Source organism: Phocoena phocoena, chromosome 6 (genome assembly GCF_963924675.1).
Source record: "Phocoena phocoena chromosome 6, mPhoPho1.1, whole genome shotgun sequence".
Classification (NCBI taxonomy): Eukaryota; Metazoa; Chordata; class Mammalia; order Artiodactyla; family Phocoenidae; genus Phocoena; species Phocoena phocoena.
The window spans coordinates 65256296-65283964 of record NC_089224.1 but is presented as its reverse complement, the minus strand read 5'-3'; the positions used below and the strand labels follow the sequence as shown (position 1 = coordinate 65283964).

Here is a 27669-nt window from a genome sequence, read left to right as displayed (position 1 = left end):
GCTACAGTTACCTGGGGGGGTGGAGTGGCTGTAAGGGGACAACCTGTCAAAGATTGAAAGTGAGGAAAAGGTTTTTTTCACTCCATATTTTTTGATACTTCATTAAAGTTGCTGCCTAGGCAGCAGAAAGAAGCATTTTCTGGGTTGAATCCCCAAACTGCCATAGGGCCTTTTCAAAGAGGCTCAAGTGGAACTGGCCTTAATGGATGAGAAGGGCACGATGGGATCCGAGGGAAGATTAGCACCTTCATTTCTGTGCCTGATTGTAATTGCAGCCTCTAGTTCAACTTGCAAGGTTGAGGGAGCTGCCCTTGCCGTTTGAAGGATGTGCCCCTGCCAGACGTGCGTGCACAGCAGTGGGAGGCCACCGTAAAGTACACGGAGTGGAGACAGCCCCCTGAGCCTCGCACTCGCACTTAATAGCAGCGTTCAATTCAAGGACCTCAAAAGCTCCTTATCCTGGTTGGTCAGAGGCGCCTTCCTACCACTAGGTGGCAGTAGGGTCTGCTGCAGGAACGCAGTCCCAAGCCCAGTTCATAAACTTTAACGTGATTAAGGTTCACCTTAGAATCAAGTTCATTTTTCCTCCGATGTAAAGCAAAGCTAACTGGCCAGCCATCTTAGGAGGGCCCTTAGGGAAGTGATACAGATTTCCCTTTCATCTAGCACAGAAGAATTATAGGATGCTCAGAGCTGAAGGACCCTGTCAACAAGCTGACTGGGTCTCAGCCCTGTATGTGTGGGGAGCTTTTAAAAATGCCATTGCCCTGGTCCACCCTCAGGGATTTTATTTCTAATACACAATATGTCCCCAACAGGTGACTGTATCAGTTAATACATTCGTTTACCTGACACCTTTTTGCAAGGCGTCCACAATAATTTGGAAACATCTACCCAACCTCCCAGTGACTAAGCCAGGGAGACCGGAAGTGAATGAAAAAACGGGGCCAAGCGTGGTAAAGAGCGTGTGTGCCCTTTCACATGTCCTCGGTAAGTCACACGTCCTCGGTAAGGCGGTGTAGTTGAATAGCGTCCCCTGAAAATTCACGTACACCTGGAACCTTTGCAATGTGATCTTATTCAGAAATATGGTCTTTGCAGATGTAATTAGTTAAGATGAGTTCATCCTGGATTACGGTGGGCCCTAAATCCAGTGACTGGTGTTCTCACAAGAAGAGAGGATACACAGAGGCACAGAGTCACAGGGAGGCAGTGTGAACTGGGGCAGGGATTAGAGTGTTGCAAGGCAATCAATGCTGAGGACCACGTGGGCCACCAGAGGTTGGAAGAAGCAAGGAAGGATCCTCTCCTAGAGCCTTCACAGGTACCAGGACCCCGCCAACACCTTGACCTCAGATTTCTGGCCTCCAGACTGGGAGACAAATTTCTGTTGTTTAAGCCTCCCAGCCTGGGGTACTTTGTCACGGCAGCCCTAGGAGCACAGGCAAAGACAAACCAAAGGGAAGCCAGGCCCTCATCTCCACTCCCTAGTCATCCTCATACCATCCATCACACTTGGGGAGGCCTTATTCTTTACTAAGTGGACAGTATTTATGCATCCTCCCTTCTACCCAATTTTCCCATTCCTTCTCAGGTCCCGGGAGGGCGAATGGCATGAAGGAGGACAGCCCGGCTCACAAGGTCCACAGGTGTGATTTAAACTTGCTTTCCCTAAAGTTCTCATTTGTTCCTAATCTGGTTCCTTTTGAATTGTTTTTGTGTTTTCTGAAGGCTCAGGAGCCTAGCAAACACTGGCTTCCTATGACGACGGAGAAGATGGAAATCAAAATCAGAAACAAAAGCAGCAGGGAAAGTGTGGAGGGAGTGGGGGAAGGAGAGAGAGGCTGGTGTTAGGAGGTAAAGAAAGAAGAATAATGGTGCCACCCAAGGAGGGCCTGGATGAATAGACTCAGCCAAGCGCAAGAGCAGAACTGGCCTTGAGAAAGGTGGAAATCACCTGGCCTGTGAGGCCAGGATTCACTGTAAAGCTAGGACAAAACAGAAAAGAATCTACCATAGCCCTGTATGCTGTCATTTAATTGTTAACTGTGGGCCTAATACAACTGAAAAGCCAGTATGCGTTTATAACTCCAGTTCCCTAAGCTAATCCTTAAACAGCAGTTTAATACTGTTCGTTAAAAAAAAAAGAAAAGATCCGACAGTGACCTCCTAATCCGGCCCAGCGGGTTGCCTCATTAATTTGAAGCTGGCGTCGCTCTCGCTGCAGGACAGGAATCCCTCTAGGTGCCACGGGGTGCAGGCAGTTGGATCCATTTTTTCAGCTTTCCCACATGTCTTAGAAATATTATTTGGTCAGTGACTTAAGAGGGTCGAGCCTTCCTAGAGATAAAAAAAGGGCCCTATTTTGTTCTTTCTGAAATCTCTTCATTTCTCAACGATGTGGTCATATGGTGAAAGAAAATGGCATTCTGGTGAAATGCCTTACAAGCCCAAGGCAGCCTTTGCTTCTTTCTCCTCTTCCTGTTTTGGTCTCACTAAAATCTGCCAAAACCTCGAGCAGCATCTTTGTTTGGTGGGGACTGTAGCTCTCTGCTGAGAAGCGACAGAATTGCCACTGTTTCAAATAAACATCTTTGGCAGCAGCCAATGCTGGCTCATGCAAGGAGGGATTCAAGAGACCCGATTCTTCACATACAAGTCATTAATGTCAACGCCAGCAGAGTCAAGTCCAGAAAGGCAGTTTCTCTTGCCAAAAAGTTCCACTGAATTTCCTAGGAACCCCGTGACCACCTAATTTAAAGTGTTTTTCTTCTCTTTTTCGGGCTTTTTTTCATACATAATAGTCTGGTAAGCTGTTAATTCACAATCATTTTCACTTCTCTGCCACCCTTCATCCCACGATGCAAGAGTATTATTAAGCACCGTAAAGACACATTAAATAACGAAGCTGTCCAACAACTGCACATCAGAGCACACTGATCTCCAATACCGGCACGGCTAAAAAAATGGCTTAACTGTTTCTTTGCCCACAGCTATTTCTGTACTTCAGCCACCTTGCAAGAAACACGTATGGGATGAAAGGACATATTATTGAGAGGCTGTTAATATGGAAAAGTGTAAAAAGAAAAGGGCATAACCTCAAGACCTAAATAACACAAGTGAGAAAATTGTCGTTTTGTGGCAGCCCTCTTTCAAACTTCTATGTTATTTAAAAAAGCAACTCCATTATCTCCCACTTACCCATTCATTCTCAGCTAGTCATAAAAAAAGGACACGCTCACCCATGACATTGTTCAGCTGCCCTGCCTTTGTTGCTTGTTCCTCTTTCCGTTAACACCAAATTGCATTCTACAGCAGGTAAAGGAGTCGCCTGAGGAACTGAAATAATAAGCTGTCGTGATCAGTGCCTTAGAATATCAGACTATTCAAAAAGTGGAATCTAGCCCTATTATGAAGATGGCACGACTGCCCATTTAAAAGCAAGAGCCTGCTTATCTCTGTTGTATTCTTTTAAATACCCTAATCTGTGTCGTCAACTCAAAACTCAATGGAAACACCGCTTTGGTCATTGGACAAAATCATCTTCAAAAACACGATGATCTGAGTATTTGAAAATGAATCAGATAGCCTGGAACTACAGCGTGAAGGTGAATGGCCTTTTCCAAGCAATAACTAGGAACATGGAACCTGAACCAAATGCTTCAATAAGGGTGCTGGAACAATTAGCAGCCTTTTAAGGTAAGCTATCCTTTTAACTTCATGTCACATTATCAGAAAAAGCAGGATAGCTGGCCTAATTTACATGCACATAATGTGGGTGGATCTTTAATAAGGAAATATCATATGTTATCTGGTGTGCATAAATCACTTGAGTTTAAATCATATTTTACAGTGATATAAACAGTATCGTCCATTCGTATGCAAACAGTAGCACTAGGGGATTAGTTACAACTACCAATTCTTAAAGGAGAAGAAACATTACAAGAGAAATCTATGTTTGGTTATAACACCCAATATAATGTCACCACAGAAGCCTTCAACTGCCCTTGCAGTAAGGATGGCTACGATTAAGAGGATTCTAATCAGGTCAAGAGGAAGGAGAGACAAAGGTGTAGGCAAGATTGGTTTTCCCTTCTGATGCTTTTCTTTGCCATCCACTCTTTCACAGTGTGGAGGCAAATGAAAATATTGAAGGGAAGGCAATGAGCTGTATCCTTTAAGATTGGAAGAGCATGCTAAATAAAAATCTCCAGCATGAAAACACACCCTGGAATTACAAGTTAATGGTGCAGAACTTTCTAGATGCATTGCCACAAAAATCAAATACTGTGACGGATGATGGTAGAATATGTGATGAAACAGTGAAATTTGAAGAAACAGCTCTTCTGGGAAAAACCTTATTTCTACAACTCCTTGTAATTTAGAATAAGTCATGGCCAGTCAGACCTAGAAGGGGTCTTAAGAGGTGACTTAATGATCCATTTCATAGATGAGAAAACTGAGGACTAAAAAGGTTGATTAATTCAAGGTCAGTGATTAATGAGAGGCAGAGATAAGCATAGTATCCTGGTGCCTATTTCTAATTAATTCTTGTCTTATTTGATTCTGCAAGAGTTGAAAGGACTAAGTTAAAGTACTAGAGCAATGGTGTGGGGGACCATTTCGGGGGGTCCATGAGGTCAAACTATTTTCCTATTAATACTAAGATGTGATTTACCCTTTCATTCTCATTCCCTCTCATGGGTGCCCAGTTGAATACAGTCGTGTGCCAGATCATGCCAGACCAATGTAGGTAGAAGCTGATATGAGAATCCAGCTTCTTCAGACAAGAGGGACTGCAAAAAAGAAAAATAATGCCACTCTTCTCACTAAGCTTATCTTTGTCCTGGAAAAGTTATTTTCATAAAAATTTATTTAACATTTTAATAGTTACTATTTTAAATGAGTATTTTTAAATTTTCGCATTTTAAAAATATAAAATATTGATAGACATAACCCACACACACAAAAGCTATTTGGGATCCTCAATTTTTAGAATGTAAAGGGATTTAGAGATTAAAAAGTTTAAGAACTGTGGCACTAAAACTTGAAAAAATAGAAAGGAAACCAAGATGAGAGTGGAATTTTATAAAAACTACTCTCCCTTTCTTTTTTTTGCAGTACGTGGGCTTCTCACTGTTGTGGCCTCTCCCGTTGCAGAGCACAGGCTCCGGACGTGCAGGCTCAGTGGCCATGGCTCACAGGCCCAGCCGCTCCGTGGCACGTGGGATCTTCCCGGACCGGGGCACGAACCCACGTCCCCTTCATCGGCAGGTGGACTCTCAACGACTGCGCCACCAGGGAAGCCCTCACTTCCTTTTTGGCTCCATCTCTCACCTTCATGAGGAGCCTGATTCCAATGAGATGGACACGTCAATCAATCAGTAACAACGACAGTGATACGGTGCTTCATGGTTAACACTACAGTGATAGGGGGCGTAGGTAGGAGCTGGATTTGAATTTTGGCTCTGCCATTTACTAGCTCTGAGAGCTGATCAGTTAAGCCTCAGGTTCCTTATCTGCATGAATGGAGACAAATATAACACACACCTTCATGAAAGAGCTAGCGTAAGAAGAGCACTGGGATAGCGCCTGCATATGGTAAGCACTCATACTGGCCATTCTAATTATTGTTCAAAATCCTATGCTACAAAAAGGCAACCTACTGAATGGGAGAAGATATTTGCAAATGATATGTCTGATAATGGGTCAATATCCAAAATGTATAAAGAACTCATATAACTCAATGTTTTATATATATAAACAACCTGATTAAAAAACAGGCAGAGGACCTGAACAAACATTTTTCCAAAGAAGACATACAGATGGCCAACAGGCACATGAAAAGATGCTCAACATCACTAAAATGCAAATCAAAACCACAGTGAGATATCACCTCACACCTGTCAGAATGGCTATTATCAAAAAGACAACAAATAATGAGTGTTACGAGGATGTAGAGAAAAGGGAACCCTCCTCTTGCACTGTTGGTGGAAATGTAAATTGGTACAGCCACTATGGAAAACAGTATGAAGATTCCTCAAAAATAGAATTACCATATGATTCAGCAATTCCACTCCTAGGTATATATCCAGAAAAAAATGAAAACACTAATTCAAAAAGATATACACACCCCTATGTTCACTACAGCATCATTTTCAATAGCCAAGTTATGGAAGCAACCTAAATGCCCATCAATAGATGAATGGATAAAGAAGATGTCACATACACACACACACACACACACACACACACACACACACACGATGGATTATTACTCAGCCATAAAAAAGAATGAGAATTTTGTAATTTTCAACAACATGGACTGACCTGGAGGGTATTATGCATAGTGACATAAATCAGAGAAAGACAAATACTATATGTTTTCACTTCTATGTGGAATCTAAAAAAATAAAGGAATGAATAAAACAAAACAAAAACAGACTCATAAATACAGAGAACAAATTGTTGGTTCCAGAGGGGAAGGGGTGGCGAGAAGGGCAAGATAGGTGAAGGGAATTTAGAGTTACACACTAAGTATAAAATAAACAAGTTACATACAAGGATGTATGTAATGCACAACACAGAGAATACAGCCAATATTTATAACTATCAATATATATGGAGTATAATCTATAAAAGTACCAAATTACCTGAAGCTAAAATAATATATTGTAAGTCAACTATATTTCAATAAAAAAACAAAAGCACAAAGTCTACCAAACAGAAACAGACTCAGACATAGAAAACAGACTTGTGGTTGCCAAGGGGGAAGGGGGGTGGGGTAGGCATGGGTTGGGAGTTTGGGATTAGCAGATGCAAACTATTATATAGAGAATGTATAACCAACAAGGTCCTACTGTATAGCACAGAGAGCTATATTCAATATCCTATGATAAACCATAATGGTAAAGAATATAAAAAAGAATGTATATATGTATAACCGAATCACTGTGCTGTACAGTAGAAATTAACACAATATTGTAAATCAACTATACGCCAGTAAAATAAAGAAAATGCCCCAAATGTTTCACAGCTTATTGTTTTTAGCTATAAAATAAGATGAAACTAGATCAGTTTTTCTCCAAGCTTGGTGAGAAAAGTTTCTACTGCCTTGTTACCCTCCTACAGCCCGACTTCCCTCTCCTTTCCTGTCCTCCGATGCTTCTGAATCACAACGAACACTGTGCTAGGAAGACTGGTCAGCTGACCACACAAGCCAGCTAACCACCACCGCTATCTCTTTCAGTTCTAAAGGCCCATGATATTTCTAATTGGTCCTCAAATGCTCTCAATACAAGCAACAATTAAATGCTGTGGCTTTTCCCTATGGCTTCTTAGGAAGCATTATCCTTTTCTGAAGTGCTTTGCTTTTCAATTTCAAATAAAGACATTTAAAAAACCCAATAAAGTTAGACACTAATAAAACCAACATTCTTAGAAATAAAACTGACAGTACCAAGGAGGAACAATCAAAACAATGAATAAGATAACTTTTCTACCAAAGGAATAAGGGATAACAGATAAGGAACTGGCGCCAGCAACGCCATTTAACTACCTTGTGATTTTACATTCCACTCAGGAGTATCACAGGCCCCCGGCTGGTGCAAATCTGGTTTTTTGTAAAGATGCGCGCAAGTGCATGAACCCTCAGCTCAGGAAGATGAGATTTCACCTGGTCTTTCAGCTTTCCTGATTTCTACTTCCAGATGAAAATTTTAAAAATACCGTATATTTTTTCCTAGTTAATTCCCTATCTTCTTGGTCGTGGAGGGGAGCCAACTCTTCTGCAAGGATTTTGCAGTATAACCTACTTTTTTTTTTTTTTTTTTTTTGCGGTATGCGCGCCTCTCACCACTGTGGCCTCTCCCATTGCGGAGCACAGGCTCCGGACGCACAGGCTCATTGGCCATGGCTCACGGGCCCAGCCGCTCCGCGGCATGTGGGATCTTCCCGGACCGGGGCACAAACCCGTTTCCCCTGCATCGGCAGGCGGACTCTCAACCACTGTGCCACCAGGGAAGCCCATAACCTACTTTTTTAAAAAAGTGAAGGCAGTGTGGGGAGGAGTATTGTTCAGTGCAAAAAGACCGTGTACCACAACTGGGATATTTACGGTGTAAAAACAAAAAAATCCTCTCACAATGGTTGGTGGGGAGGAGGTTGCTGTTTTATACAGGGGGGGGTCAAGGAAAGCTCATCTGAGAAAGAGATGTTTGGGCTGAGACCCGAAGGGAGGGAGGAAGCAAGCATGGGACAGCTGAGAAAAAGTGTTCAGATGGAAACGGTAAGGTCCTGAGGCAGAAATGTGCTTGGTCTGTGGGAGGAATGCCCAGGAGGCCCGTGTGACCGGAACAGCGTTTGCAAGCACAGAGTAAGGCAGGAGGTTAGAGAGGCGGGGGAGACCAGACAGGCATAGGGCCTTAAGGACTTTGGATGGTGCGCTGGGAGAGGTGGGAAGACGCTGCAAGGCTTTGGGCTGAGGAGTAGCAATTTGGGGCTGATGTCCTGCAGAGTACACATGAGGAGATACAGTGCAAGCCTAGGGGATACGGGGAAGCAGAGGATGGGGGCGTGGAGATGTGCTGCTGTAGACACACACCGAGTGGTGTGATGCCCAAGGTCGAGCCTGCACATGGAGAGTGATGGAGAGTGTTTGCTCAGGCTCGGCAAGGCTTTCGAAAGTAGCAAACTCGGAATCAGCACTTGCCCGTCTCACGAGACTTTGTGCGGGTGGAAGGGGCATGCAGAACGAGTGCAAGATGTACTTTGTAAGGAAAATGCTCAGTCTCCTCTTTTGCAGTCCAGACCATCGGGGTAACTTTCTGGGACTCAGCTAACAATTCCGTTAAGCCTCCACAGACAGCTTGAGGCGCACTAAAGGGTGTTCCCATACGTGATCACTCACAATCCTCCAAGCAGCCTCGTGAGGTAGGGAGGGCAGGTGTTAGTTCCCTCCTTTGGCCGATAAGGACACGTGGAGTGTTGCCAGAGCTGCGCCAGGTCCTTGCTCAAAACCCGCCAACCCCCCACCTTTAGCAGGAGTTAACATAAATCTTTAAGTCACAGGGTCTGGAGATAAGAAAGGAAGTTACAGGGAGAGACAGACAAAAACATCAGATGGAACCAGCAGGGACCAAGATGGCGACAAATCTGACCTCCGACAGACCCTGAGTCTCACTATACACTGATTTTACTACATTAGCGAATTAAATGATACACCTACTGGTGGCCACGACCGGAGATTAAGGACCAAAAAAGGATAAAAAGAGAGTGGCACCCCACTCCCTCCAAAAGCCCTGCCCCTTCCCAGGTGGACTAATGCACATGCCTCTCCATCATTAGCCTCACTCCTCCTCCCTTTGTCTTCACTCTTTAAAATACAATCCTTTTCACCACGTGGGTGAGAAGTTGAGCTGTGAACTAAGTTCTCGCTTCTCCATTTTTTGGCCATTGAATCAAGCTTGTGCCGCATTGATCTCAGCTTCATTATTTGGCTACACGAACCCGAATGGAAAAAGAACGTTTCCCAGCTGAGGCAGAGGGCCTTAGCCAAGCTAGGGCCTGGGCACAGTCCATATGACTTAATTCGGTAACGAGAAGTTTCTGCCCAGATCACACAGCTGGTGACAACTGAGGGAGGGAGTGAGTCAAGATCGTTTGGCACTGAATTCAACTTCTCCTCATAACCTGGTTCTGTGCCTCTTAGACTACCAATTTATCAAGGGAGTAAGCCCAAGGCGAAGACGATTCACACACAAGTGGATACAGTTGAGTCAAAGAAGACATAACTCGGGCTTCCCTGGTGGCGCAGTGGTTGAGAGTCTGCCTGCTAATGCAGGGGACACAGGTTCGAGCCCTGGTCTGGGAGGATCCCACATGCCACGGAGCAACTAAGCCCGTGAGCCACAACTACTGAGCCTGCGCGTCTAGAGCCTGTGCTCCGCAACAAGAGAGGCCACGATAGTGAGAGGCCCGTGCACTGCGATGAAGAGTGGCCCCCACTTGCCACAACTAGAGAAAGCCCTCACACAAAAATGAAGACCCAACACAGCCCAAAATAAATAAATAAATAAATAAAAGAAGACATAACTCTGTGGGCAGTGACACTGAGGCGCCCCACTTGGCTTCAACAGTAGGGGATTTGTTCTCATCACATACAGTGGTTTAGGATTTTATGCTAGATACTCTTCTGTGTGCTGTTCTGCAGGAACTGTGGGACGACATGGCTTGTGAAAAGACACACCATTTGTAGAAGTGACAGGGTGCTATTATTTCTTTTAAAACCCAAGCATGTCTGATCTTACAGAACTTGTTCTTGTGTGAGCCATGGCCCAGGCCCATTTGTAAACCAGGAGGGGAAGGGGAAGAAACCAGAAATTACTTACTAAATAGACGTCAAGCACGGAGGCACTATCATCCTGCATTTCCAGAGCATTTGTCTCAGAAGCCAAGTAGATGGTCCCCTCTTCCAAGGTAAAGGTTGAACTGGAAGGTAACCCTTTACTGGAAAAATAAAGAAGAATGATGAGCATGTGATCTTCAGAAAAAAACCAAAGGACTTCTCCAAAGTGGCGGCTGAGGTGGGAAAACTTGGGGGCAAGAAAACAAATGTAGGGCATTTGAAGGAAATAGGGTTATACCTAAAGAGACGCTCACTTGAGTTTCAAGGATTTGGCGTTACTGACAGTGCCTTTTCTCTGTCTACTTCAGCACGTGAGACACTTCACACTTCTGAGAGGTGATCTGTGGGCTCCATGCTTTGTGAGGGTGGACTGCTGGGAATTTAGAGGCCCACCAGTCATCTCTGACTCTGAACAGTTAGCTCTCACTGTTTAAATTCTTCTCTCAACAGTACTGATGCTTTGCTAGTTTATAGAAGATAACTTTGTGCCTCATTAGCAGTGATGATTTCTATTGTTTTTTTTCTTTTTCTTTTTGGCATGAAAGGTTCAATTACATCCATGGTTCTCAAAGGAGCATGGGGGGCTGGTGAAAGCCCAACCTCCTGGGCTTGTAGGATTGAAGGAAGGAAGGATTGAAGGAATGTACAATCTTTCCCCCACTGAAATAAAAATTAGTTATTTTTTTAACCTGTGGAAATTTGCACGTGATGGTTTTGCAGGAACAAAATATCTACAAGCAATGGTGGAAGAGTGTGACATTGATATTAGAAGAGGTGGGCTAGGGGGCTGGCTGTCGGCCACGTGGGACAAACCTGGCAGCGGGCACTGGGGCTGAGAGCCCGAGTGCAGAAGACTGGCCTCCTCGCTCACTCCCCATCACCAGGGCTGCCACCCCTTCGGGCTGAGCTCTGAGCTCACCCCGTTGAAAACGCTCCATCTAAGTCACCCTCTGGGCTTCTTGTCTGAGCTTCCCAGCTGGACAGGCGACTACTGAGGACTATTGCCCTCCCCTAGTCTGGGGACTACACATAATTCTACTTGTGTACATGTTTACCTGTTAACTGAAGATACATGAAATAGAAATTCTGAGGTTTTCAATATTAAAAAAAATCGTCAAAAGAATTGTGTGGGTCTTATGAAATCAGGTTCATTTATATAACATATAATGCAAAATTGTAAGAATCCAGACTAGTAGTAAGAGGAATGAGAAGAAGGGATCTCCCATAGGTCTTCCATTTGGTGATATTTGAGAACGTGGACATTCAGAGATGAAAGCCACTTCACCTTGGCTTGCTATATTTTCTCTTTAAGTTCTGGACACAGGTAAAAGGTCCTCTTGCTTTTCAAAAACCCAAGATGGGTTATACAATGTGGGAAACAGAGTCTGTTTTGATTGATTTTAAAGAGCAGGGTGAATGTGGCCTTTTTCCATTGAACTGATGACTTTATATTGTAAACCTTCACAGATTTCTTGGGTTAAGTAAACCATCAGGTTTCAAGGGATGCTGTTTGGAGAGGCACTGTGTGGTAATGAACATTGCTCAGGTTATTTTCTGGATCAAGAGCAAGGATGCAGTGATGGGTTTTAATTGGCTTTTGCCTTTTAACGGCTAAGATGCCACTCGCTAATCCCGTGTGTAGAGAACAGTTCAGCCTGGTTAAGCCTTATGAGAGAGATGAATGCTTTATCTACTTAAACAGCAAAGCAAGAAACAAAGTGGTCGGAAATTATGTACGGTTCACATTTGATACAATTAGAAAAATCTCTACTGTCTTCTGGGTTATTTTGTAAACATATAATTTATTTGATGAGATTCAAATCTAAGTTTACCTCTTTTTGTCTAAGGTTTTCCTTATGATTTTTAATTATTTCCATCCTAAGATTAAGGGTATAACCAAGAATACTCTAGAAGTGCTTTTTCTTTTTAAATTTAATTTTTTTTTTAAATTTAATTTTTTAATAGCACCACATGTAGTATAAAATACAGCAAAAAGTAATCCTTCTCTTTTTCTTTTCCTTTTGTGATCCAGAGTTCACCTCCCTAGGAGTAAATCCATTTTGCAAGTATTTTTCAATCTAATATTTGTTTTATTTTTGGAAACGATGAGTGAGCCACTAGCATGGTTAAGACTAAATTAAAATAGAACAAAAATTAGAGTATTCTTTGGGGTTTAATAGGTACATTTATCGATTCTTTTAGCTAAGATATAATATGATTACAGAAAAAAATACCAGATTTCCTCAGTAGCATATGGCCAAATTTGATAAAATCAAACAAGCATATTTAAAAAAAAGCACAAACCTCCTGTTATTTACACTGTTTCTCACATGTATTAGAATAATTCCTATCTTAGTAAGCAGAATATTCTGAGCATCCTTAAATTTGGGGGACAAAAGTGAGGCTCATAGGAACTTATATCCAGATTATATAAAGAACACTTGCAGTAAAAAAACAAAAAGGCAAATAACCCAATTAAAAATGAGCAAAGGATCTGAATAGACATTTCTCCAAAAAAGATATACAAAAGGCCAATAAACCCATGGAAAGATGCTCAACATCATTACTCATTAGGGGGATGCAAATCAAAACCACAATGAGATACCACTTCACACCCACTAGGCCGGCTATAATAAAAAAGACAGATGATAAAGTGTTGGGGTGGATGTGGAGAAGTGAGAGCCCTCTTACGTTGCTGATGGGCACGTAAAATGATGCAGCTACTTTGGAAAACAGTTTTGTGTATCTTCAAAACCACATGACCCAACAACTCCACTCCTTGGTATATATGTAAGGAAAATGAAAACATATGCCTACACAAAAACTTGAACATCAATGTTCACAGAGCATTACTCATAATAGCCAACATGTGAAAATAATCCAAATGTCCACCAACTGATGAATGGATAAATAATTCATACAATGGAATATTATTTTGCAATAAAAAATAACAGCACTGATATACGCAACAACGTGTGAATCGTGAAAACACGGTAAGTGAAAGAAGCTGGTCGTAAAGGACCACATGTGGTATGATTCCATTTAGGTGAAAGGTACAGAAGAGGCAAATCTATAAGACAGAAGGAGGTTAGTGGCTGCCAGGGGCAGGGGTGAGGGGGCAATAGGGAGTGACTACTATTGGGTGTGGGGTTTCTTTTTAAAGCATTGGAAACATTCTAAATTTAGGTTCTGGTAACAGTTACACAACTTTGTGAATATACTAAACTCACAAAACTGTATACTGTAAATGGGTGAATTTTGTAGTATGTGAAATGTATATTAATAAAGTTTTAAAAAAGTTTCATGAGGTACCTAAGGGTCATGATTCTTTTTTTTATATTGAAGAATAGTTGTTTTACAATGTTGTACCAATCTCTGCTGTACAGCAAAGTGACTCAGTTATACACATATACACATTCTTTTTTATATTCTTTTCCATTATGTTTTATCACAGGATACTGAATATAATTCCCTGTGCTATATATTAGGACCTTGTTGTTTATCCATTCTAAATGTAATAGTTTGCATCTACCAACCCCAAACTCCCAGTGCATCCCTCTCCCTCCCCCCCTCCCCTTTGGCAACCACAAGTCTGTCCTCTATGTCTATGAGTCTGTTTCTGTTTGGTAGTTAAGTTCATTTGTGTCATATTTTAGATTCCACATATAAGCGATATCATATGACATTTGTCTTTGTCTGACTTCATTTAGTATGATAATCTCTAGGTCCATCCGTATTGCTGCAAATAGCATTATTTCATTCTTTTTATGGCTGAGTAATATTGCATTGTGTGTGTGTATACATACATACATACATAATACACACCACATCTTTTTTATCCATTCATCTGTCAGTGGACATTTAGGTTGCTTCCATGTCCTGGCTATTGTAAATAGTGCTGCTATGAACATTGTTGCATGCATCTTTTCGAACTGAGTTTTTGTCTTTTCTGGATATATGCCCAGGAGAGGGACTGCTGAATCATATGCACCACATAACTCTATTTTTAGCTTTTTAAAGAACCTCCATACTGCTCTCCATAGTGGCTGCACCAACGTATATTCCCACCAAGGGTCATGATTCTAAACTTGATCTCTCAGTACACAGTATTAGAAATATCAGAAATGTGATGGAATAGATATTTTTAGGTTACATACATTTTAGAATTATCTGTTTTGAATAAACCCCCGATTTATTTGCCGGTCATTCAGAAAACATCTTCTTTTTCCTAATAGAGAAAAAAATTCTAGTTGACCTGACATGAGAGAGTTGGGCTCTGCGATTTCAAGGCCTGAGGTGGAGAGATGCTGCGTGCAGGCTGGGGAAGCCTGACCATGTGCAGTGTCACGGGGCCAGTGCTGCTGAAGTACGAGCAGAGGTAAGGGGACCTTTATCCTGGAGGATGCTTTGCCTAGAAGGTGCAAATTGCTGGCCCACAGACCCAGTCTGGCTGAGAGAAGTGTGTTTTGGGCCCAAGGAGATTTTTTTTAATTTGAATGATTGCTAAATTAAGAAACAGGAAATTCCTACCAAACCCAGTTTTCCACAGCTTCTTATGAGAAACGAGAAGAGCAGGCAACTTTGAGCCCACATTTCTGAGTAGCGATGAGGTTGCGGCATGTCCTTTCTGGTTCCCCAGGGTCCCCACTGCTCTCTTCGGCGTCACACCTGGCCTGTTCTACCCATCTGCATCACCTCTGCCTGGCCCCTCTGTGTATGTGTCAGCCCAACGTCCCTACTCCGCTGATGAGGGGACTAAGGCCCGAGGAGGCACAATAATTCGCCCAAGGTCACACTGCAGTTGAATAGAGCTGGGATATAAACTTTGTTTTCCAATTAAACATTTTTTCTATGGTCATCTGTGATGAAATTTTAGAAATTTGCCACTGCAGAAGTTGAGGGAGCTGAGGCCAATGTACCTAGGAGCTTGAAAATCATCATATAAACCAGCAAAAACAAATGCAGGATTTGAGAGTAATAAACATTTGAGAATACTAATAAAGATTTGAGAATAATAATAAACAAATGCAGGATTTGAGGATAGATGAGAATAATAATACCAAACATGCAGGACTGTTGTGAGCTTGATATGAGCTGTGGAGATCTTTTGTTTGAGAAGAGTTATGATGGCCAGAAAGGTTTGAGGAAAAGTAAGTAGGTAAAGTATGCTTTATAAGCCACATATCTATCTTTCTCAAAAAGTTAAAAGAGTTACCGTATGAGCCGGCAATCTCATTTCTGTTCCCCCAGTCTTATGGGCTGGAATGTGTGCCTCCCCCAACCCTCCATTTATATCTTGAACTCTCAGCCCCCAGTACTTCAGAAGGTGTCTGTATTTGGACATAGGCTCTTTAAAGAGGTGATTAAGGTTAAGTGAGATCATTGGGGTGGCTCTAATCCAATATGACTGGTGTCCTTATAAGAAGGGGAGGAGATTAGGACACAGACACACAGAGAAAAGACCACGTGAAGATAGCGGGAGAAGACGGCGGTCTACAAGTCAAGCAGAGAGGCCTCAGAGTAAACCAACCTTGCTGACACAGTGATCTCAGACCTCTAGCCTCCAGAACTGTGAGAAAATACATTTCTGTTGTTCAGGCCCCTCAGTCTGTGGTACTTTGTTATGGTAACCCTAAAACGAATATCCCCATGTTCACAGCAGCATTTTTCACAGTAGCCTATAGGTGGTATCATTCCACCTACTTCCTCATGTAAGTGGTCAAATTCACAGAGATAAGAAAGTAGGAGGGTGGTTGCCGGGGCTGAGGAGAGGGAGGAAATGGGGAGTTGTTTAATGGGTACAGAGTTTCAGTTTTGCAAGATGAAAAGGTTCTGGAGATTGGTTGCACAACAATGTGAACGTACTTAACACTGTTGAACTGCATCCTTAAAAATGGTTAAGATGGTAAATTTTACGTTATGTATATTTTACCACAGTTTACAAAAGTAATTAATATTCATTATTAAAAATAATACACATCTAATAGTTCACAAGAACAACAAAGCTATTTAAGCTTCCAATGTTTTAATACTTAAACCAAAGTGACATATAAATATATAGCTCTATATAAATAATCAGGCATTTATAGTCCCATTAAATGCACTCAGAATAATCTGAAATTATATACAATGGAATGTTAGCCATAAAAAGAAACAAAATTGAGTTATTTGTAGTGAGGTGGATGGAGCTGGAGTCTGTCATACAGAGTGAAGTAAGTCAGAAGGAGAAAAACAAATACCGTATGCTAACACATATATATGGAATTTAAGAAAAAAAAATGTCATGAAGAGCCTAGGGTTAGGAGGGGAATAAAGACACAGACCTACTAGAGCACGGACTTGAGGATATGGGGAGGGGGAAGGGTGAGCTGTGACAAAGCGAGAGAGTGGCATGGACATATATACACTACCAAACATAGGGTGGATAGCTAGCGGGAAGCAGCCGCATGGCGCAGGGAGACCAGCTAGGTGGTTTGTGACCGCCTGGAGGGGTGGGATAGGGAGGGTGGGAGGGAGGGAGACGCAAGAGGGAAGAGATATGGGGGTATATGTATATGTATAACTGATTCACTTTGTTGTAAAGCAGAAACTAACACACCATTGTAAAGCAATTATACTCCAATAAAGATGTTAAAAAAAATAGCAAAAGCTATATAACCAATTGATTAATCTTTTAAAAATATTTGTTATCTTCATTCTTCAGTATGTACTGAGTGAGATCAGAGTACAGAACTGGCATTTTACTTCCCTAAAACTCTTAGATTAGGTCCTACCTACTGCCCAAGAAAGAATGAGAATACACCCTAGGGAAATGGATACCTGAGCAGATAAGGCATTCCAGGCAGAGCATGAACTCTGGAATCAGATGACTGGCTTTGAATTCTGGCTCTTCCTCTTAGCTGTGTGTGTGATACTGGATGAGTTTCTTAACCCCTCTGAACTCCAGTTTCCCACATGTAAAATGAGAATAATAATACCAAACATGCAGGATTGTTGGAGTGATGAGTGATAACGGATGTACAACACAAACAGCCATTGTTGCACATTGTATTCTAGGTGCCAGGATGCAGCAGAGATTAAAATAAACAGAGATCTCTGCCTCATGGAACTTACATAGCATTGAGGAGAACAGATAATGAGAAAAATACCTAAAACACATATTATGTTGGTCAAAAGCACCAAGGAGAAAAATAAAGCACAGAAGGGAGAGAAGTGAGTGAGTGGCATAGAGCATTTCCAAGCAGCATACTTTCCGGGCTCTGCCATTGGAGTTTTTGGGGTCTCAGGCATGAGTCAGACACTAGGGGACACACCCAGGTCTCCTATACTCCATGGGACACACTAGCAAGCCCTCCGAAGCCCCACTGAAGTCCCTTTCCCTGGGCTGGGACAGGCACCCACACTCCCTGACATCTCTCTCCAAAGATCACACTCAAACTGCCAACTCTTCTTGGCTTCTCTAACTTCTTTTAGGGACTGGAGGTGGTGGTCAGCTAACGGTTTTTGACCACTTCCTTTGCATGTCCTGCAGTCTCACACCTTGCTTTTGTTTTGGGTCTCTGGTGAAACTGATAGTAAAAATATTTCATTTTAACATTCCGTTATTTTTAGCAAAGAGGTTAGTAAAGGTTATACGTGAAAATGATTCACATAAGGACATAAAGTATTATCTGGGCTTTAAGAACCTTTATACTATACTTTGAATGTGTATGTCATTGCTACTTAAAAAATTAATGAAGAGCAATTATTAAAAGAGTAGGGAGGTAATGTAAGAATAAACCATCCAACCTAAATAATGGCATCCCTAGCCGACAGCAAATTCCTCCTTCTTTGAAGAGGCCCCAAGTAGAAAGGTAAGATATGTTCTAAAGGGGATTTTCGGGACTTCCCTGGTGGCGCAGTGATTAAGAATCCGCCTGCCAGTGCAGGGGACACGTGTTCGATCTCTGGTCCGGGAAGATCCCACATGCCATGGAGCAACTAAGCCGGTGCGCCACAACTACTGAGCCTGTGCTCTACAGCCCGCGAGCCACAACTACTGAGCCCATGTGCCACAACTACTGAAGCCCCTGTGCCTAGAGCCCGTGCTCCGCAACAAGAGAAGCCACCACAATGAGAAGCCTGCGCACCTCAACGAAGAGTAGCCCCCGCTTGCCTTCAGCTAGAGAAAGCCCACGCACAGCAATGAAGACCCAATGCAGCCAAAAATAAATAAATTTTTTTAAAAAAGGGGATTTTCACTTAAATGTTTATTATGTCACTGACCAATTTCATGTTCATTTCTCTTCAGTTCTGACACTGGGAAATATTCTTGCTATTGCCCTGTTTTCTTACTCACTGTTGATTTCCTGGGCACAAGCCTATTTGGAATCAATTTCTAATTTCTCTGGCAGATTCCGTTTTAGGGGTCACTTTTAAGGGAGAGCATCTCTCTTGGGTAGAATGCCTTCCAAACCCAGCGATCCAGTCAGAGGGCTTGCCATTCTCAGCCTTGCAGCTTGGGAAGATCCATGTCTAGAAGCAATTTTACGTGAATGGGTTTAAAAGTCTGGCTGGCTGCCTGGGTTCTGCACCATCAAGTTTTGCCACAGTTCCCTCAATTGAGACTGTCTGAGGGCTAATTGCACCTAATTTGCAACAAGGCCCTCAGGAAACCGTTAATCTATCTAGTTCTGTTCCTCCCTTGTAAAAGCAGAGGAACTGCCAACATTCTTCAGCTGCTCTGTGCTCTGGTCTCTGCACACATCACAAACTTGTCACAGGTAAGAGCAGTACAAGGAGGGGGAATTTTATTGTTCTCCTAGCTCCCTCTGGGAGCTGACATTAATGGTTCTCTGATGCCACGCAGGCTTCTCTGTCATTCACAAAAATGCTCCTTTCTGTTACCAGCAGCATTAGTTTGGCTTCATTGGAGAGCATTAGCCTGGCTGGACTGCTGAAAACAGACATCAGTCATTTTATAGCCTGGAACACTCTGATTTCTGTTTGCAGACCTAATGAGTGTTTTATAGCTAATTCTCGTGAAGGCATTTGCTCAGAGAACATAGGGTTTTTGTCTTTTAAAAGCACAGTTTCTGTCTTTTGAAAGTCATCTTCTCACTGCCTTAATTTCTTTTTGGTCAAAGTAACATCATAATGTATCATACAATACAGATGACTTGTGATGAAATAAACAACCTCCTGCTCTCACCTGCACCCCAGTCATCTCCCCAAAGGCGGCACCTTTCCCCATTTCTCTTTTTAGCCCTTCTGGTGCTTCCCTTCATATCTTTTGATGAATCAGGGAATAAAATAGATTCTCAACCCAAGGCAGCATCTATTGATTCAATATAAAGGATGTTTGCCTACCCCTACTTCGTACTTCCTCCCAACATTTGCTATTTATATTTTATTTATTGTGTAACTGTAAATCATATACTTAATAACTTTTTCTAGTCCATCAACCACAAACCATATATCTTTAATTTCCCATATTATTTACTCTTTGTCCCTGCTTTCCTCTCTCACTCTGTATTAGATACACTTTAAAAAGATCTTTAAAAATCTTTACTTTGTCTTGGCTATTCATACTTATATTCCTTTATTCTTATCTTGTAGCTATAACCAATTTTTCCTGCTTGTCTATGGACTGATTCTAAAATTAGAAAATCAATACACAGTTAATATTATTATGACTATGTAAATGTTGTTAATGCCTGGCCAACAGTGTGTTAGGGTTACATTTCCCTCTCTGGATTCAAAATCATGATTGCTGGGCCATGCAAAGAAAAATGTTCCCATCATCAAGGTTAACTGGAATCTCTGTGGTTTTTTTTTTTTTTTTGCTTTTTTTTTTAAACTTTTGCTCAAATTCCTACCACGTTTTAGTCTGCTTCATGGTTGGAGGTTTTTGCCCTTTAGAAATGGACTGAATGCCATGTGGGTAAAACCTAGGGAGCATCTGGACTAAGTGTGGAGGCCTGAATACAAGCCCTGCTTCTCGGATTATTAGTTACAACGCTGGGCAAGTCATGACCCTGAGGTCCTGGTTCCTCCTCTGAAAGTGAGAACGGCAGTCCCCGTCCAGCCCACCTCCCAGGGCCATCAAGAGGACCAAGCCAGAACATGCAAGTGAAAGAAAGGCAGACAGAGGGTAATGCTCTTCTGTATAAACTACCTGCAGTATCACTATGGCTTCTACCTCCGGGACTCTGCTTGTTTCCTGGGGGTGGGGGGAGGGGGTGTTTGTTTGAGGAGGTCTGCTGGCATAGACAGATTTATCATAACACTTTGGAAAGAATTCTTTTTCTGCTAGTCTAAGTTTAGCTACCGGAACACTGACTGATGATAACAAACGTGGACGGGAAAGGTCTACTTGCAGAGAAAACCGACAAGTATAGCCCAGTCTCACTTAAAGGCTACAAATACTTGTTCAGTCCTAGAGACACACTCTGCGTATGGGCAGGCCCACCCCAGCATGACTCAGGCACTTTTGATGTGATGATCAAGGCAAGCCCACATGCCCCTCTTGGAAAAGCTCACCTCTGGCTGGGGTGGCTTGGGGGTGGAGGCTGCTCTAGGGTCTGGAGTTCTGAAGCCCTGGCACCAGGGTGCCTATTTGCAGCTGGGATAGTGTCGGCCTGCAGCAAGTCTCATGCCTGTGCCAGGATGAGCATCTCCTTCATGCCAAGCTTCTTGGTTGAGTGTACAGGCACATCTGCAAGACCCCCCCCCCCCCCCGCCACCATCACGCCCCTCCCGCCAAGTATGGACCCAGAGAAGTGGGAAGCCCTTGGCCATGGTCACTGCATCCAGAATGCTTTACCGCTCACTTTCCTAACCTACCCTGCCAGACAGGAGGCTTTCAGAAGGATCTGATGCTTTCTTCCTGTCTTCTCTCCTTTTCAGCCACTTCCATGCTTTCCCACTTTGGCTGTTTTTAGACAAGGAGGCTGCCTGTTTCTAATAAAGGCAAGCAGAGCGGCAGGCTCTCTCTTTGGAATTGAGCAATGGCTGCCTTATTGGTCTAACACTTGGGTTTAACCCTCGTCTCTCCCTGCGTAAGTGACACCTGAGGCACAAACACTGTTGCAGACAGAGCACAAAGAGTAGCACTTTGAACTGGCAGGCGAAGAGAGACGCAAACAGTGTGCCGCCAGGTCTATTAGTTCTGGGGACCGGAAGCCACAGCTGCTGAGAGAGCTGGCAGCAACGGAGCTCCTGTGACCAGCAGCTTCAGAAGCAAGCAGAGGAAGGAGGTCAGGGCCCTCCCTCTGAGGAAAATGTGTGTACGTGTGTGGGTGGTGGCTGGAGGGAGAATGCTTTCAAAAAGGAACCCCCATCCAAGTTCAGGGAACTTTTCCACCATATATCTCTAGGAGATTTATTTTTCTTTTCAACATCCTCCCACACACATCTGGGACGAAGTGAGAGAGTGGCATGGACATATATACTACCAAATATAAAATAGATAGCTAGTGGGAAGCAGCCGCATAGCACAGGGAGATCAGCTTGGTGCTTTGTGACTACCTAGAGGGGTGGGATAGGGAGGGTGGGAGGGAGATGCAAGAGGGAGGAGATATGGGGATATATGTGTATGTATAGCTGATTCACTTTGTTATAAAGCAGAACCTAACACACCATTGTAAAGCAATTATACCCCAATAAAGATGTTAAAAAAAAAATAAAGCTAGCAGTCCTTATTGACGGTGATGTTTATACTGTGATGATTGCATTACAGACATTATTTCATTTAATCACCAAAGGTCCTCCTGATAGGATGACCAAAAAAGCACACGAAAAGATGCTCAATATCACTAATCATTAGAGAAATGCAAATCAGAACTACAAAGAGGTATCACCTCACACCGGTCACTATGGCCATCATCAAAAAATCTGCAAACAATAAATGCTGGAGAGAGTGTAGAGAAAAGGGAACCCTTCTACACTGTTGGTGGGAATGTAAATTGGAACAGCCACTATGGAGAACAGTATGGAGGTTCCTTAAAAAACTAAAACTAGACCTACCGTACGACCCAGCAATCCCACTACTGGGCATATACCTGGAGAAAACTGTACTTTGAAAAGATACATGCACCCCAGTTTTCATTGCATCACTATTTACAATAGCCAGGACATGGAAGCAACCTAAATGTCCATCAACAGAGGAATGGATAAAGAAGATGTGGTACATATATACAATGGACTCTTAGCCATAAAAAAGAACAAAATAATACCATTTGCAGCAACATGGATGGATTGTAATAGTGAGGTAAGGCAGACAGAGAAAGACAAATGTCATATGATATCACTTATATGTGGAATCTAAAAAAAAAAGGTACAAATAAACTTATTTACAAAACAGAAGTAGAGTCTTGGATGTAGAAAACAAACTTATGGTTACCAGGGGGATAAGGTTGGGGGAGGGATAAATTGGGAGACTGGGATTGACATATACACAGTACTATATATAAAATAGATAACTAATAAGAACCTACTGTACAACACAGGGAAGTCTACTCAGTACTCTGTAATGGTCTATATGGGAAAAGAATCTAAAAGAAAAAAAGTGGATATATGTGTATGTGTAACTGATTCACTTTGCTGTACACCTGAAACTAACACCACACTGTAAATCTACTATGCTCCAATAAAAATTAAAAAAATAAAGATCGCCCTGTTAGGTTGGGTCTCTTCCTATTTATTTTGTACATGTGAGTTTTAAGGCTAACGTATCTAACCACAGTTAATAAATGGTGGCACTGGATTTGAACCCAGGCCTGACTCTGGAGCAATGCCACACATATTCCCTCAAGTGTCCAACCACTGCAAAAAATTCACCCTTTGCTATGTTCCTAAGATATCCCCAGCAACAATGGTTTAATTATATAAAAAAGGATATATATATATCTGTTTCCAAATGACAAATCTATTACTATAAATAAGTCTTGATTATCTGACTTAAGACAGGCAGGAATAGATATTAGAGAACAGCAAGAGGAACTCTGATACCCCCATACACAAAAATTAATTTGAGATGGATCACAGACAAAATATGAAAGCTAAAACTATTAAGCTTCCAGGAGAAAACAAAGGGGAATGTCTCCTTGACCTTGGGGGGTCATGACTAGGAAGGGACAGAAGGGAACTTCTGGTATGATGGGAATATTCTTTATCTCGATCTGGGTGATGGTTACTGGAGTGTACACATTTTTGTCAAAATTTATGAAACTATACGCTTAAAATTTGTGCATTTTACTGTACACAAATTATATTTTAACAATGAACTGTCTGCATGAAAAAACAGTATCTGCTTTTCTACTCACAAAACTATAAGTCATCCATTCAAATGTACACTGAGTGCCTACTTCATCCAGGTACTGTGCTGAAAGTGAAAAATAAGTTGGTAAACAGTTCTCACATGGCTGAGTCACTGGCTTAAGGAGCTTTCAAAAAAGTTGGTGAGATGATAGATGTTAAAAAGAGGAAAATGACTATATATATATATCATTATCATCAAATATAAACATGCAAACACCCTCAGATAAGTGGCACGCACTGAAAACAGTACTCTAGCTAGAGAAACGCACCACAAAGGCATCAGGAATTGGGACCTTTTAAATCACAGGGGACCCATGGCCTCCATGGTATGTGGAAGAATAAGCTAGAACAAGAGGCAGGGTAGCTGACTTCTGGTACTGACTTGGCACTAAGTGTGGGGTGTGCTGTATTTGGGTAAGCCGTTTAACTGCCCTGAGCCCCGGTTTCCTCCTTTGTCAAAATCAGGGCTTTGAACTCGGAAAGGTCCTTCCAGCTTTCAAAAGCTTTGATCCTTAGCCTAGTTGGCCCTCTTTCAACTTCCCCAGAAAACCAAGTCTGAGGTCAGAGCAGCCTATCAGGAATACAGTATGCTGAAATGGAAATGCCCGTGCTGTGTAAGCCAATGGAACCAGTAAGGGTTTAAGATAAAGTGAACAAATAATTCCGAACCACAGCACCCTTACCCCCTACACTGTACCTCAATGACATGACTCCCATGGATGGTGGTTTGTAGTCAGATACTCTGCAATCTCTTTACACTTACTTCCTAGCAGGACTGGGGAAAAAGATTCCAGAAAAAGAAATCCTTATTCAGAGAGATGGTGCTATAGGTTAAATTGTATCCCCTTAAAAGCTGTATGTTGACAACTTAGCCCTCAGTACCTCAGAATGTGACCTTATTTGGGAATAGGGTCATTGCAGATGTAATTAGCTAAGATGAGGTCATACTGGAGTAGGGTGGCCCCTACTGCAGTATGACTGGTGTTGTTATGAAAAGGGGACATTTGAACACAGACATGCACACAGGGAGAATGCCATGTCAGGATAAAGGCAGAGACCAGGTGATGCCTCTGGAAGCCAAGGAATGCCAAAGATTGCCAGGAAGTCACCAGAAGCCAGGTGACAAGCATGAAACAGATTCATCCCCACAGTCCTCAGAAGGAAGCAGCGCTGTCAACATCTCAGACTCCTGGCCTCCTGAACAGTGAGACAAGCTACCCGGCGTGCGGTACTTTGTTACGGCCACCCCAGCAAACTAGTACAGGTGGTATAAATGCTTAAAGGAAAACCCTGCCTTGGCCAGTGGGCTGGGGCTCACTAACTTTCCCTTCCTTTCCTTAGCCCATAACACCAGTAAGCTTAACCTTCAGGAAATTTATAATTTGGGTACCTGAAAAACGTACTATTCCTTTTCTTTGCTAAACACTACATTTCCTCTTTTTAAAAAGTAAGGCACTCCAGGAAAATCTCCCAAACATTTGTTGAGCCTACCAGGAATATCTAGATAGTGTTTGTGCCTTAGCTTTCGGACTCCACTCAGGTCCTCCTCATGTCAATGTCCTAAACGTGCACAGGGTGGAAATGACCACCTCAGCACATAAGTGGCATCATTTACTCAAAATCCAAATTACCATCAAGTCTGCAGAAGCTGCTGGAAAAAAATAATACGAGAACAGATTACAAGGCAGCTTTGCCCTCACAGATGTACACTGTAATTATCGCTGTTCAGGGCTATCAGAAAACCATTAGCAGAACTGATTTTTAGTGGGCCTGCTAGCTTCAGAGAGGTGCATAATGACATGAAGGTTTCTCACATGTGGCCGGGCCAATGCCAAACTAATTATAAGCTCTGACTGGAATAATCGGAAAATGTCACAGAAACTACTGGTCTCTGCTGGACAGGTCAACACCCTGTCTGGAGTCGTTAGGAACAGAAGGAGTTTAAGGAGAGAGAAATCGCACAGAGCCCTAGTTTGCCAAGGAGGGGAGGTGGCTGGCTGAGATGGGTGGGGAATAGAGTATTGGCATCTCTGAGAAGAACTGGGAATCGTTCTGGCTTCCAAATCATGGCTCAGCTTTAACTATCTCTCGCCGTGGTCCTTTCATACACCAAAACCCTTCTTTTAAGTTAAGGAATAAAACTAGGTGCTTTAGAATCAACAGTCAGGACACCCCATTAGCTTCAATAGTGGTTCTCATACAACCGTGCACTAGAATTCACAGGCTCAGGAAGCTGAATCTTTACCCACTTGCTGTTTCTGAAGCAGGTGGTTCTAGAACCTGTAGTTTAAGAAATACTGCCTTATAGACACAGGAAGAAAAATACTGCATGATCTCATTTACATGAGGAGATTTCAGGTGCTCTCACCACACACACACACACACACACACACACACACACACACACACTTCCAGTTATAAGATAAAATAAGTCCTGGGGATGGAATGGACAGCATAGTGACTGTAGTTAACAATACTGTATTGTATGTCTGAAAGATGCAGACAGAGTAGATCTTAAAAACAAACAAAATGAAACCAAACCAACTAAAACAGACACAAAATATAGTCCCTACCTTTAAGAGTCCATAATCTACTGAAGAAACAAGCTAACTTCGAGTAAATAAAACCAATTCCTAGTCTCAAAAAAAAAAAAAAGTAACTATGTGAGGAGATGGATATATTAATCAGCTTGACTACAGTAACCATTTCACTATGTACAGCAACTCATCATGTTTTACACCTTTAACATATGCCATTTTTATTAAAAGTATATACTGTAAAAATAAGAGTTCTGGGGGAGAACAGTTTGTAATAACCTATGCAAAATAAGAAGAGGAAATATAATAAGTTCCAAATATATTCAGCACGATAAAACTTTGCATATGTATTATTTCCTATGTAATTTTTGGGAAACTAGTATTTTAGAGAAATGGTCATAGGCATTCAAGTTAATATATCAGGTTGTCATAAATAAACACTAAAACCTAAAAAGAAAAAAGAAAAAAGAAATACTGGCTTAACAGAATGGTAAGGCAGTGGGACATGCAGTCCAGACATGGTGTGGTATGCGTCTACGAATGACTAAGGACCAGAACGGCCCATCCTGGGGAGCCTGGCAAAGCATGAGGAAGATGCTGGTCACTGCTGAAGGGCCTCGCCCATGCCTTCGAGGTTCAATGCTGGCTCTGCTCTGCAGCTGCTGTTGAGAGCGCCTGCAAGGGTCGGCGTCCAGTTCTGTAGGCTGGACCTGGCTGGTGTTCAGGAGCTCTGAATACCATTGACTTTACTGGGGTCAGATATGTAGCCATTTACCAGGTGTCACGCTCAAGAAATCCTACCTTCCAGAAAAAACACATAAGTCATCTAATAAATGATTAGGCACTTTGTAAAACACCATAAAAAAGGCTACCCATTATTTTACACTGTTCACATACCTGACTCTTTGATATGTGTAAATGTGCTTAGCAATCTGTAAATACAAATATTAATGTTTAAAAGTTGTCACTGAAATTATACCCTTTCCCATTTATTTTACCTACTCTGGAGAAGTCTAAATTATCCATTTTTGGAGTTTGATTTAGGCTATTAATTTTGGATAATGCCTATCTTTCATATGCATGTCTACATCCTATTAATGTGAAATTTCTCAATGGCTATTAATAAAAATGTTCTCAAAGTATTTACCATTCAGAGGCCTCCACAGCATTTCCTTAGATGACGTAGTTATATGACACGTGAGTTGATTTAGGAAGAGGCACCTGAAAGCTTTGGTTCTCCCCTCGTGGTTTCCCCTTCTAACCAGTGTTACTTAGCTGCCACTTAGGCAGTTACTCCATCTCTCTGAGATTGTTCTTTATCCATATGATGACTTTCCTTGTTTATCACAAGGCTGACGTGAGTAATTTATATGCAAGTGTCTCCCACGCTTCTTGCCCTTGGAATGTCCTCTTCTCCACTAAAGCTGG

General features: G+C 42.2%; 1 protein-coding gene across 1 annotated transcript in view; it reads right to left on the bottom strand.

Moving 5' to 3' along the window:
- Positions 1-27669, bottom strand: part of PIP5K1B (phosphatidylinositol-4-phosphate 5-kinase type 1 beta) — a 329448-nt gene that overhangs the window by 12768 nt on the left and 289011 nt on the right. The window contains exon 14 of the mRNA XM_065878752.1: positions 10389-10506. Within this exon, the coding sequence (XP_065734824.1) occupies positions 10389-10506 (118 nt within the window). The remainder of the gene's footprint in view (positions 1-10388; positions 10507-27669) is intronic.